The sequence below is a fragment of the Tasmannia lanceolata genome, unplaced genomic scaffold (genome assembly GCF_043159265.1).
Source record: "Tasmannia lanceolata isolate RefF3 unplaced genomic scaffold, GAP_Taslan_0.1 ptg000016l, whole genome shotgun sequence".
In the NCBI taxonomy this organism is placed as follows: domain Eukaryota; kingdom Viridiplantae; phylum Streptophyta; class Magnoliopsida; order Canellales; family Winteraceae; genus Tasmannia; species Tasmannia lanceolata.
In genome coordinates, this window is record NW_027518693.1 from 8,603,989 (window position 1) to 8,618,434 (window position 14,446).

Genomic DNA, 14,446 nt, shown 5'->3' on the forward strand with positions numbered 1-14,446 from the left:
TGGATTTTTGCTATCCGGGACGTTTGAACTTAGGACCTCTGCTCTGATACCATGTGAAACCGGTTACTCCAAAAGCTTAAGCTGTTGGAGAAGGCGTTATTTAATCTTTTGTACTTTAACAAATATTGGCGATCCTGATGGTCCAATAAATATTTTTTTTAGATGTTGAATATAGACCATCACCCATTTTTTCATCTAACCATACATTTGCAAGCCACCAACCGAGCGGTTAAGATCTTTCAATCAACGATGATTTTGGCCCATGCACTAGTTTCCACAGGACCCTTCTAATTGTGGGTATTGATCAGTGTGTGATATGTCAGGTTGATGTCTCAAGATCATGGATTGGTTGGTCAAAATGTAGTTTTCTCTTGCCATAGTCACAGTCAAAGTCAAGGTCTAATTCATACCTACAATTGAAGTGTCATACTTGATTTCTATGAAGACTCCAATGGTGTTAGGCTAGATCGATCCCCCCCCCACTTTTCATCTAGCCCTTGTTTGGAGTGCAGGAAAGACATTTCTTACAGAAAAGTTTTCCGCAAGTATTTTTTTTAATTCCACGGTTTGGAGAAAAACTGATAAATTAAAGTGATATCATTATACATTAAGGCCCTGTTTGCAAGCCGAGGTTTGGCGGCCCCCTACCGGATTTAAATTTTGAGAACTGTCAATTTTGAGTCCAATAATCAGTTTTGGACTCACATTTGGCTCTAAAAATCCCCTGTAAATAAAACATCAACTGCAATGGTTCAAGTTGCATTTTTTTTCTCATCAAACCATGAAAAACAAGAATTCCAGAAAAGTTTTATTTTTCAATAATCAGTTTGGGAACATAATTTTTAGTCCAATAATCAATTTTGGATACTATCAATTCTCAAAATCCAAAACAAACAGGTCTTAAACATTATTTTGAGTCTAATAATCAGTTTTGGACTCACTTCTCAAAATCCAAAACAAACTGGGCTTAGAAATGGGGTCGGTTTTCGAGCTTAGGTGCTCTTATCGGTCTAGTGTTCTTGGGGTCGGTTTCGAACTTTTTTGTAAGAAATGTGTGATGGGATTTGCTAGCGTCCATCGCAGAAGGCATTTCGCGGATGGTCTGTTGAATCTGACAGCAGCCACCACCTGAATGAAGACAAAATCTGCTGAAAAGTGAGCCTCTGTGGCTGCTGTCAAATGCAACCGAACATCCTCAAAATGCCTTCTGTGATGGACACTAGCAAATCCCCGCAGTCAAAGTCAAGGTCCGATTCATTTTTTTTATGGGTAAGCTGAGGTTAGGCAGACCTCTACTAGATTTCATTAATAAGAAAAACATATAAAGAAAGCTAGAGAACAACTCCCACATACGGGAGGAAGCCAAAAGGTTAACACTGAAGCAAACCAACAAAAAAACCATCAAAACAAAGAACCATCGCCAAAAGGTAAGGTCCAATTCTTACCTACAATTGAAGTGTCATACTTGATTCTATGAAGACTCCAAAGGAAATTCGGTAAAAAGATGTGTTAGGCTAGATTTTTTTCCCCAGTTTTCATGTAGCCCTTGTTTGGATTGCAGGAAAAACATTTCTCACCGACGAGTTTTTCGCAAGAAAATTTTTTAAATTTAAAATTAGAGGAATGCTAAACTCACAGGACCCCTTGGCAAAAAAGGTACAAGGGCTCTCCCATTGGTTAATTTCCATCTATGACAGTTATGATTGTAATTTCATAAATGGAAATTGACCAATGGGAGAGCCCTTGTACCCTTTTTCCCCGAGGGCTCATGTGAGTTTAGCATTGCTCTTTAAATTTAAGTGATATCATTATACATTAAGCCCTGTTTGCAAGCCGGGGTTTGGCAGACCCACGGGATTTGAATTTTGAGAACAGTTAATTTTAAGTTCAATAATCAGTTTTGTAACGTAATTTTGAGACACCTGTGAAGGATGAAATGTTGAGTTCACTAATGCCAAACTGGCGATAGAACCTAGTAGGTAATTTTCAACACGTTAGGAATAATCAATTTTGGACACAATCAATTCTCAAAAACCGAAACAAACAGGGCTTGAACATTACTTTGAGTAATTAGGGGTGCCTCCAACTACTCAAATCCTGGTTTTTGCAACAGTTGTGTTCTTCTATGCAAGAAGAAGTTTGGATCCGAATGGATTGAATGACGTCTGGGAAAGGGGAGAAGTGCACCTATGATCGCCAACATATTTGAAATCACACTAATTAACTAATTTCTGGAACTTGGGCAATCAATGAGATGGAGATTTATCACTAGGAAATAGAATTATTTTTTCAGGCACTCCTTAGCTTTGAGCTTATGATACCCGAACTAGTTATCTTTATTGAGAATGAGCGGGACAAGGGCTGATTAACTATGCGAACTAGACATCTTTGTCGAGAACGAGCGGGGACAAGGGCTTTAGCCTCTAGCTTAGACGGAACACGGAGAGGAACGCAATTTTTATTTTTCTTCTAGACGAGATATAATTGGTTTCTAAGATCACTTCTGGATCTAGGTCTTTTCCTAGTGAGTCTCGGTAAATCCCCAAGACAACTTATTTATTCATTTTTGAACGAGGCCCTAGGTAACGAGACATAAAGACTCCTAATTTTTATTGAAATTTCATTTTACAAAATAAACCTAAATAAATACTGAATTAAACAATAAACGAACCCAATTCTTACATGGATGAGTCTAGCCTTGTAAGCCCACACCTGATCAGTGATCAATTCTGACACCAGTCATTTACGAGTGAGTATTACACCAAGAATTGACAAGCCACTGAGATTTCTAGCGGGCTATGTTGATATAGTTTAGATAGGGAAACGAGTCTCTACAATAGGGCTTCGATTTAAAATCCGGGGGCTTTGTTCCCGAAACTCCCCTTTGTTTCCTTCGCCTCTTTCGGCCGTTGGACTCACAATCGGTTCTCAAAATCCAAACAAGGCAATATGATTTTAAGGCATTTTCAAGGCTATTAAACATGAAAATATTCTTACAAATTCTCTATATTAAAAGTTTAAATTTTCAATTTCCTAAAATACTCTAGTTAGTTTATCAAAATAACATACCAGGTGGCACCCACATATAGAGAGAAAGAGACAGAGAGATGTAAATGGCGTAGGAGTACTCAGATCGTCGAGCCGTTGTACTTTTGCACAACGGCAAATATTGTGGTCATGCACAATATGGCCCACCAAATGGGCGGCCTATCATGAATTGTACAGCATCGTGGTTTATGAGCAAAGAATCAAGCTTGTGTTGGAAATAAGCACAGCCATTCTTTAATAATTGCACAAACACAGCTTGTCTTTTCCTTTTTAATTGTTTTGTACGAGCTTTTTTTAGAACTGTATTAACCCTTGACAGCACTTTAACCAAGAAATGACAAGATGGATTTGTTCAATTATAAAAAAAACACGGTCGTGCTGATATCATTTCCCATGAAATATCAAAAAAGACAACTTTTTTACGTTGAATCGTTTTTCTTGTTTAAAATATCTATATTACAATGCTTGATCAAATGTAATCAGCCCGTCTAGCTCAGTTGGTAGAGCGCAAGGCTCTTAACCTTGTGGTCGTGGGTTCGAGCCCCACGGTGGGCGTTTGTTTTTCATGCCTTTTATTAAGGGATTTGTTAAGGTACATTGGAAATGTAAATATTCGCCCCTTTTATTTTCTTAGGACAGCCCCTTCTCGGTATCATTTCCGCAATTAATTAATACAGAACAAAAGCGAGGTGGAGGTCCCCAGTCGATCTCACGACCTAGGTTCGCTTCTAATAAACTTTTGTTGTTGGTATTTCACATCATTAAACACTAACTCCTGATTTTAATGATAGATTAGTACAGAGTGGACCCACACCTTGTTCAGAGATGTACCCCATTGTAAATTTTTGTGCCCCCAAAAATCCTCTAACATGTACAGGTTTCTTTATTCTTCCTTCTCACTAATCTCACTACTAGAAGGAGCCTGAAGATTTTTCCTTTTTTGTATTGCTTAATATAATGGGACCCATCCTAATACGCAAAGTACACTAAAGTAGCCAGGTGGTGGCCCACAAGATCAATAATCTCGATCAACAACAAACACAAGGAGCAGATGAACACTTTGATTTTGTAATTTCATCCATGAAAGTCCGTAATTTTGTTGATGCTGAGAGGGGTGCCAATATGAAAATAAGGGGTAATCCAAATCATGTCACCGGAAAACGGAACTGTGCAGGTCAAATACTTCCTATTACCGACATATGGCGGTTTCTCTTCCCCTTTTTTTCTTGCAAAATCAAAATTCGAAAATTCAAATTTAAAAAATAGGATCCCCCATCAAAAGTTCAAAACATCACCACTACTCCTAGACTCGTAGTCCAGATTTCAAAAAGCGTTTACAGTGGGGCGCATTATCCTACAAGGGGGTGAAAAAACCGTCTCCCTTTATATTTCTCTTTCATATTTTTCTTCTTCTAAAATCTCCGATCGAACAGGAAAAAAAAAACAGAGAAGAGAGGGAAAATGGAGAGAAACAGCCCTGTGAGAAAATCCCACACTTCTACGGCAGATCTCCTCACATGGCCGGAGAATTCTCCGGCGATTGATTCCACAACTCCGGGATCACGTCCGACGATCCGTACGCATCAGGTAGATATGTTTCGTTTCTATTTTTGTTTCGTTTCTTTGTTTTCCGGCAACTTAGGGTTTGCTTTTCCGGTAAATTTCAGCCGGCGGACGGGATCAGTAAGGTGCTTTTTGGAGGACAGATGACTGAGGAGGAGGCAGAGAGTTTGTTGAAAAGGTGAGGTCTGATTAGTTTTCTGCTTAAAATGTAGGTCTTCTTTATCGCTGATTTCACATTTGAGATTTCTATTTACAGTGATAAATGCACTTTATGAGGATCATGTGGTGAGATTTTTTTTCCAGTTGAGTTTTTCATGTCTGCATTTTGTTTAGGGCTTGAGGAGTCTTCGATTTCTGGCGTTTGATCTGTTCAGCATTATTGTTTTTCATTCTTTTTTAACCTATTTGTTCTCGATCTGTTCGTTTCGCGATTCGATTTGGTGAAAATCGATATGTATTACTTCTTGAAATGGATATTTGATTCATTCTAGCATCTTGATGTTTGATAAATTGCCAGATCAGCGTATTATGTCCTTAGAATGTCTTGGAAGTTGGAACTTTGATTCATTATTTGTTTTGCGCGATTTCATCAATCTGTGCTGTAATGTATACTTTGCCAGATAAATATTTACAGCATACAGATTTAGTTTCTTTCTTCTTCTGGTGTTAAAATTCCGGGTCAAAGTTTATGTCTTTCCTATGGAGCACGTTCCTTCGTACTTTTAAATGCTAGACTCACATGAAGCACAATGCAGTATTTTTGCAAAGTTACTTTCTTGTAAAATGTGGTTGAAATCAACTGCTCTATTTATTTAGAGAAATAAATAGAGGGGCAATGCAGTCCACTAGCCTGGGTGGTTGAAATTCTTTTGGTGTAGAATATTCTTATTTGTTAATTAAAATATAGCAGAAATTTTGGACCATTTACTTTTGTCTGAGAATGCTTGTTAATGGATGGATTTACACAATTTTGATTAGATTAAGGACAATTTTCTTTGCATTTTTTGGGATAATTCATATTGGTTTGGACTTTTGGCTATTTTTAAGTGCTTCTACAATTCTACTATATAAATAAACACATACGAGGCTGTTTAGTTTTTCATTAATCTTGAGTTTTAAACTTCTCTTTTAAATATAGGTAGAGAAGAACATCTTGTTTACCACTTGAGTTCTAATTTGATCTTGTGATTTGCAGGCCATATTACTAGATCCAAATTCTTGCTTCTATAACCACACTGCATAAATTTTTAATAGTCATTTGTTTTTCTAGTGTTTATTTTTATTATATTATTGGGTTAGGGGTATTAATGTTTAGGGCTTGACCATGGAGAAGCAAAGGCTTGTGGGAGAAGAATTCCATCTCTCTCTCTCTCTCTCTCTCTCTCTCTCTCTCTCTCTCTCTCTCTCTCTCTCCTCTCTCTCTCCCTCCCTCTCTCTCTCCCTCTCTCTCTCTCTACACACACACACACACACACACACACAGAGAGAGAGAGAGAGAGAGAGAGAGAGAGAGAGAGAGAGAGAGTCCAAGGCAATTTCACAGAACTTATTTAGCAGACCCTCTTTTTCAGAAGAGAAATATTACCTATGGAATGGAGAAGGATAATAATCTGAGTGTTGAGGCCCGAATACAGTCGATTCACTACAAGAATCTAAGGATGGCCAACTTAACCAAAGCTACTTGAACTGGAGAGTCCCCGTGCTCATAAAGAAAGTCTAGCTAAATAGGTAATGATTCCATAGTGAAAATAAGATCATAGCAAAATAATATGTTTAGCTTACCTAGAAGATAGAGACCCAAAAAAGATAGTGACCCCAAAAATGGCACAATAACATTCTCAAAAAATAAAAGTCTGGCCAAACAATTGACTTGATCTATGATAAAGGAGAACGGTGAGGTTTTCTTCACTGGTCGAGGAAGCAAGTCTCGCTATTCCAATTTAGGAAAGAATTAGAAAATTCAAATCAAAGCAAAGAAGCTTTGATCAAGTGGGAGCCTCTAGTAATTGTGATTCTGAGAAATGAACAACTCAGGATTAAGATAGAAGTGCTACAATTGCGGTAAGCTGGGCTGCTTCGCTAGAGATTGTCGGCAACAAGGAAAAATAGCGAAGAAAGTAACATTGTGACATCTGAAGATCACCGAGAGAAAGATAGCGAAGAGGAATTAGTGCTTTTCCCTCCATTATAGAAGAACAAGATGTTGCCTGTGAAGTTGCTCTTATGACTATAGAGTATGTTGTTAGGTCGGTGGAGATAAACAAATCAGATTCAATAGCCTATTTTAGAGATTGGATAGTTGACTCGCGGTGTTCGAACCAAATGAAAAGGGACGCGCAAAAGTCTGCCCAAAGACTTTTCAGGAATGTATAATACTACGATCTAGATCAATTCGAGATGAGAAAGTCAAGAAAGCCAAATCTTGTGTAATGAAATTATCTACTTGCCTGAAGATTCAGAAGACTTGGCAGATGTACAATGCCAAACAAGTGTATAACATCAGTGTATTGTGACAAGATGCCATCACTTCATATTGCTTCCAATCCAGTATTCCATGGGAGGACGAAGCATATTGAAGTAGATTGTCACTTCGTTTGTGAGAAGCTCCAAAGAGGAGAAATTAGCACTACCTCCACTCGATCCGGAGATCTGATGGTAGATGTATTTACTAAACCTTGGGGAGGTCCAAATTGAGAGATATTTTAACAAGCTGAGTTTGGATTGAAATTTTGGTTTCGGTTGCAGTTTCGGCCTCAGCCAAAAATGAAATTTTGTGGAAATTTTGTGGAAATTTTGGTGGCAATTTTGGTTTTGGTGTAAATTTCGTTGAAAATCTTATAATTTCAGATGAAATTTTTAAAATCCGGTTTCAGTTTTAAATTTCAGTCCCGGCCGAAATCCAAATTTAAAACCATGATGATATATACACTCCAGCTTGAGGAGTGTTAGAAGTGTATTTTAGTCTTTATATGTAACCCTAGTCTTAAGATGGTTTGGGCATATCCAATGTAGGCCTTTAGATGCTCCGGTGAGAAGAAGTGACTCGTGCCAAGTTGATGGAGTAAAAAGAGGTAGGGGGAGATCGAAAACAACTTGGGTAGAAACAGTGAGGAAAGACTTGAGGGCTAGGAACATAACAGAGAACATGACCTTGCATAGGATAGAATGGAAGAAAATGATCTATGTAGACGAACTCAACTAATGTCAGGAGTAGACTTAGTCAATTTGAGCCAAGTAGATCCTTTCACCTTCTTCATGAAAATTTTCTAAATGATTCATTAGCCGACCCCAACTAGTTTTGGACAAAGGCTTAGTTGAGTTGAGTTGAGTATATGTAACCCTAGTGTACACGCATATACATACATACATCACATACACACACACACACACACATATATATATATATGTGATGCGAGAGATCCGATTTACGGACTCTCACTTTCTCCCTGATTCTTTTTTTCTTCCAATTGTCTTCTCTTTGTTCTCTCTTCTCATGGAGATTAGGTTACATCAAACAAAAAGAATATCCCACTCAAGAAGGCCATCCGTTCCTTCTTCATCTCAGTTTGAAGATTCAACTGAGCTATGTGTACCTTTTACTTCTTCTTATCATTGAAATCCAATAAAAATCAGTTCATTTATGTTCTTCATCACCATCTTGTGTTTTTCAAGTAATTTTCAGCAGAAAATACAGAAAACTTTTCTGTATTTTCTGCAATTTCCAGTAGCAATGTAGCATACTGTTTTAGGACTGATCTGAGCCAAATTTTCATTCCATTTATTGTTCTTGCTTGATCTACATCAATTTTTGTTAAATTGTTTTATAAAATCGGATTTAGGACTGTCCCACGGGCTTTTGTTAGTTGCCTGGATCCGATCGGCAATAATTTTGGATCATATAATAGGGTCCATAAATGTGTCCATACATCCTTGTAATAGGTCTAGATCCTGTCCATTAAATTTCAGATTCGGATGGTCCATCGGACTGTCTGGGTCCATTGACACCCCTTTAATCCAGACCAACAACACAAACTAACTCCATCCATCAAGCACCACCAACACCTACACAGTCACATACTAAATCCCTTTATGTTAAGCGACCAATTTACAACAAAAATTAGCTGTTGATGTGAGAAAAAAAACCAATTTAGAAAGTAATGGATATGACACAGCCCTTCGAGATCGTATTCAGACGGTGGATTTTTTGAGGGAGCGGAAGATGTTGATTGTGGATCACTACGCTCTTTGCATTCAAGACTTTGAATCTGTTAATCATTTATTCATCCACTGCAAGGTGGCTAGGGATGTTTGGAGTAGCATCCTCGCGAGATTTGGAATTTCTTGGGTGTTTCCCAAAAATCTTTTGGACTTGTTAGATTTCTGGCAATCGGTCCATGGCGAAAAAAGGAAAGACCATGTGGAATATCTCGTTTCTTGCAGTGATTTGGGTGTTGGGGAAAGATAGGAATGCTACAGTATTCAAGGGTTTTGCCAAACATGCTTCCTATTTATCCTCTAAGATTTTGGCGTTAACAATCTTTTTGGTTAAGTCTCTTCCAAGCTCTAATTTTGTATCTGCTTTAGACTTACGGAATGGGTGGAGGGAGGTATGCCTTTGCTCCGAGTCGAGACCTTCGATTGTTCAATCTTGGGCGCCTCCTGATCCTGGATTCATAAAGCTCAACTTTGATTGTTCTAGCTTTGGAAATCCGGGTCCATGGGGTATAGAGGGAGTGTGACCGATTCTAGTGAGGCAGAGGTGAGGGCTGTACACTAAGGAATAAAGCTTCTACAGGGGGAAGACTTAAATAGATAGAGTTGTGGTTGAGGGGGACTCCTTCAATGTGATTCGTTGGTTATCCGGTTTTCTTGTGTTTCCTTGAAGATTTGTTGATTATCTTAATGAGATTAAAGACACTGTGGGCAACTCTCATATTTCCTTTCGCCATATTAGAAGGTCTGGGAACGGCGAGGCAGATAGGCAGGCTTGCTAGGCTGGGGTGGGCATGGAGGCCTTCGAGCAGTTTGATTTCCTTCCTCCATGATTCTTGCTTTTCTGATTGTTGCCTTTCCTATATTCTCTAGTACAACTCTACTTATTTCTTTATTTTTATTTGTATTTGACCATCTCGGTCTTTTTATTTAATGAATGCTCTGACCATTCAAAAAAAAAAAAAGGATACGACATAAAGTATTAAATTTATGCTATTGGCACGTGGTGGTACTTATCTTTATCACTTCCCACCAGACAGCATGTTTATTGGCTGCAATTCCTTTTCAAATGGTATACTTTTTTATAACTTACAACACCATCCTCAGGTACAACATAGCATAGAGCACAAATATTCCCAAATAAGGCACTGTTTCTTTTCATTATTTTACAACATAATATTTCATCTTCATATTTCTCAGGCTTGCTATAACTTTTTAATTTACTGCCTTCAGGAAACCATGTTCAGGCTATAAATTGAGAGAGATGAATGGTAGTGGCATCTTTGTTGATGATGAAAATGGTGTAACAGAATCTGGAAGTGTCATTTCTAATCCTAATAACAGAACTGGATTACGAATTTACCAGGTATCTTCATGAAAAATGATACATCATTTGCTATACAGATTACAGACGTAATTGTGTGCACTTGTGAACCCTTAATCTTAGCTAATGTTATTGGCACTACCATGTTTTAATAATTGCACAAACTCAGCTAGTCTTTTTTTTTAATTGACTTGTGAGAGCTTTTAAAGAGGTGTAACAACATTTGACAGCTCTTTAAATAATAAAAGACAAGATGAGTAGTGTAATTATCAAAACATGGCTGTTCTGATGGCATTTCCCTTAATTAATCGTACTTATCTGTTTTCCTGCTAGTATTTTTGGGTCCATCAAAATCATTATGGTTGCAGTTTGAAATATGTCCTCTGAACCATGGTTTTAAATTTCGGTTTCGGTTATAATTTCAGTCTTGACCGAAATCCTGAAATTTCAACCGAAATCCTGAAATTTCAACCGAAATCCAGTAATTAAAAAAAATATAATTTAATTATTTACCAAATTTCTGCCGAAATTACCTAAATTTCGGAATAGTTCTATATTTTTCTTTAAAAAAAAAATTCAATTTCTTGAACGAAATTTTGTAAAACCAGAAATTTTGGATTTCGCCAATTTTGGTTTCAGTCTCAACCGAAATCCAAAATTTCGGATTTTGGCCGAAATTTAAAACCATGCTCTGAACTATTGGATGCCAACAGACACATGCGTGTATACACAACTGCAGGTTACTATATACTAATATTGAACTCAATTATACTTGGCTATAACAGCAAGCAGTTAGTGGAATCAGCCAGATCTCATTCAGTGCTGATGAGAGTCTCTCTCCGAAGAAGCCGACGTCCATAGCTGAGGTGGCAAAGCAACGGGAGCTAAGTGGGAGTCTGGTGAGCGAGTCAGAGGCAAAGATAAAGAAGCAGCTGTCAGATTTTAAATACAAGGAGCTTAGTGGGCATGACATTTTTGGTCCTCCTCCCGAGCTTCCAACCAGGCCATTGGCAGCACAGTCTTTGGAATTAAAGGAAAACAAAGACATTGGGGAACCCGCACCAAGAAATGTACACACATCTGTGAAAGTTCCTAATGTGAGTTGATGTCCGTTGAAGCAATAACTGTCTTTTGTCTTTTTTTTCTTAAAGCATTTTTTTTCCGGACTTGTGTGCTGGTTAATTGCTTGCTTTGAAACTTTTTTTACTTATGGGCTTTTTGGTCTTGTCATTTCTTTTAACTCTGACATGATGGCCATCTTCTCAAAGTTTATCAAAGTGTACTTGTTTTTGGAAATGCTTGATAATAACTAGGTACTTACCTTCATTCACTTCTTTTACTTCCATCTGGGTAGAATTTTCTTACTTTAAATCTACAAATTGATCATATTCTCCTAAACACTTGTCCTGCTGAGAAACCTCATGTATTATTATTAATTGTTATGTAGTTACAGGGATTTCAAGTTTCCATCATCCCTGAATTTAAAGTGTGTGCATTCTCTGTCTTTCTTTGTGTGTGTCAATATGCACATATACACATGCATCTTTGTATTATATGTATGTAGAGTGTGTACATGTGTGTGCCTTATGTATTAAATCCATGCATGGTTGATTCATGCCTGTTTGTGTCATTTTCTTTTATGTTAGCTCATTTTCATTTGCTATCCAAATATCGAACAGTAAATGTTTGTCCATATCCAATTTTTGCATTATGCTACATTTCTATTCTCTTCTTTGACTCTTCTTGTTTTCTTTTATCAGAAATCATTTGCTGTCCAAATTGTTGAACACTAAATGTTTGTCCATATCCAATTTTGCAGTATGTTACATTTCTAATCTCTTCTTTCACTCTTCTTGTGATCTTTTATTAGCTTGGCTTTTTCTGCAATTGTTCAAGTGCTCTGAATTATGTGGAGTTATTTTGGAGGCGGAAGATGCTGAAAAGATAGGGGATGTTAGTCTCCTCCCTAGCAAATTCTTTAAGTCCCGCTTGTGCCCCATGCATGTGATTGGATCTTTAATCATAATTGCAACGATAAGTCCAGCCATGCTGTTGAGAACAGCTTGATCGAATGTATACTCACATGATACATCAAGACTCGTCTAGGGTTCTTCCAAGAGAAGCTAAACCGTTGATTTTTTTAGTCTTCTATAGTACGCTTGTGATGTCCATTTGGCATGGGACCAAGAGTCCAAGACCATGTGAGCTGCCTCATGATGGGACCCGATACCAATTGTCTTGATTGCCCATGTATGTTCCCGTGTGGTGCTTAAAAAATGCGTATTACCATTGATCCCAACAGTGACTGTATGCCTAGTCGTTCTCTTCTCTCACTTTTATGTATTATAGTGGCATTTTGCCAGTCATCAGATAGAAGTGAATCTTCTGAGTGTGGGTAAATGCTTGTAATCGTGCTGCTGTATTGTTCTATTCTTTTCCCCAGTTTTGCGCTACTGAAACATTTTACATGCCTCTGCTTTCTTTTCTTTTGTTTTATGATGATTTCTAAGTTTAGGTGCTGCTGTTTTGGTTCTGAATTGCTAGCCTGTGGGAAGTCAGAGTAATATAATGTTTAGCGAGGAGACTGTGATCAAGACAGCAAAGAAAATTCACAACCAGAAAGTGGCGGAGCTTACAGGGAATGACATCTTCAAAGGTGATGCTCCACCAGGATCTGCCGAGAAACCGCTGAGTGGGGCAAAGCTTAGGGAGATGAGTGGGAGCAATATCTTTGCCGATGGAAAGACGGAATCAAGGGACTACCTCGGCGGTGTTCGTAAGCCCCCTGGCGGCGAGAGCAGCATTGCCCTGGTTTGATTTTGCTAACACTATGAATTTCAATTGCCATTTGATTATCTGGTTTCGTAATCCTGGTGTCAAAATGGATGTTCTATTTTATGGTTACTGTTCATTCCTTTATGCTTGATGACCAGAGCACTCTGGGTATTTGATCAGAGATGAAGGTGACTGTTTTATATTATTGTAGGTTTAACATTTAAACCTGTACTGTGGACTTTCTGCTAATTGGCTTCACCATATTACGTTTTTGTATGCTCTGATTGAAGATTAGTTGTTGGTGTTCTTGTGACTATTGAACCCATTTGTTGCATATGAAACTGAACTTCTTTTAGTCAAAACAGAATGGGGAAATATTATTCCTGTGTGGGGGAGACTAGTGCCCACGACTGGACCAGTTGATAGAAATTCTTGACCTGAATTGGGCCCATCCTTTTCTTCTCACGGGTCCCATCGATGCTCTAATCCAAGAGTGCAAGTTTCTTCCCCCGCGGGGGACCAAAATGGGACTTATATTTTTTGTCATTTTGATTGTACGTCTTGAACGTTTCAGTGTAATTGATTTCCCTGGATCATTCATCTTTTGCCATTATTCCTTATTTATGGTCACAAACAAGGAAACAATTTAGGTTGTAAACTTGCAACACACCTTGCATGGACATGTATAGGTGTGCCTTTTGCTCTTTCTACAACTCAACTCAACTCAACTGAGCCTTTGTCCCAAGTTAGTTGGGGTTGGCTAATGAATCCATTAGAAAATATTTATGATGAAAGTGAAAGGATCTATCTGGCTCAATTTGACAAAGTCTAATCCTGACACTAGTTGGGTTCGTCTACATGGATCATTTTCTTTCCTTCTATACTATGCAAGGTAATGTTCTCTATTATGTTCCTAGCCCTCTCAAGTCTTGCCTCACTATTTCTACCCAAGTTGTTTTCGGTCTGCCCTTACTTCCTTTTACTCCATCAACATGGCATGAGCCACTTCTTCTCACTGACATGGTTTAAAATTTCGGTTTCGGTACCGGTTTGGGACCCCTGAAATTTTGAAATTTCGGTTGAAATCCGGTACAACAAATAAAATATTATTTTATTCAATATTAAATTTTGGCCGAAATTACCGAAATTTCGGTTGTAATTTCGGTCGAAATTTCAGTGGAATATTAAATTGATTATAAAAAAAAAAGGTTTTTTGGGTGAAATTTCGGAAAAATGGAAATTTCGACCGAAATTCTGAAATTTCAGTTGAAATAAAATACCGTTTCTGTTTTTGGTGATTTCAGTGTCGGTCTCCACCGAAATCCAAAATTTCAGATTTCAGTCGAAATTTAAAACCATGCTCACTGGAGCATCCAAAGGCCTACGTTGGATATGCCCAAACCATCTTAAGTGGTGCTCTCTCATCTTCTCCTCAATGTGAAAAAGGAAATTGTTAGCGGCAGCCGGTTTGTCCCATCAGTCCCATCAGACAAGCTACCTCGTGAACGGAGACAAAAGTTAATG

The 14,446-nt window shown here is 38.0% G+C and overlaps 1 protein-coding gene and 1 non-coding gene across 2 annotated transcripts; both read left to right on the forward strand.

Annotated features, from left to right (window-relative positions):
• The first annotated feature begins 3,530 nt into the window (after positions 1 to 3,530).
• TRNAK-CUU (transfer RNA lysine (anticodon CUU)) lies at positions 3,531 to 3,603 on the forward strand. The gene has a single exon. It is a non-coding gene; the product is annotated as a tRNA-Lys (tRNA).
• Positions 3,604 to 4,362: 759 nt separating this feature from the next.
• On the forward strand, positions 4,363 to 13,198 carry LOC143848948 (hematological/neurological-like protein). The gene is made up of 5 exons (XM_077357991.1): positions 4,363 to 4,635; positions 4,716 to 4,789; positions 10,057 to 10,189; positions 10,933 to 11,244; positions 12,692 to 13,198. The coding sequence occupies exons 1-5, from the start codon at positions 4,510 to 4,512 to the stop codon at positions 12,962 to 12,964; spliced, it is 918 nt and encodes a 305-aa protein (XP_077214106.1). The 5' UTR covers positions 4,363 to 4,509; the 3' UTR covers positions 12,965 to 13,198.
• Positions 13,199 to 14,446: the final 1,248 nt, after the last annotated feature.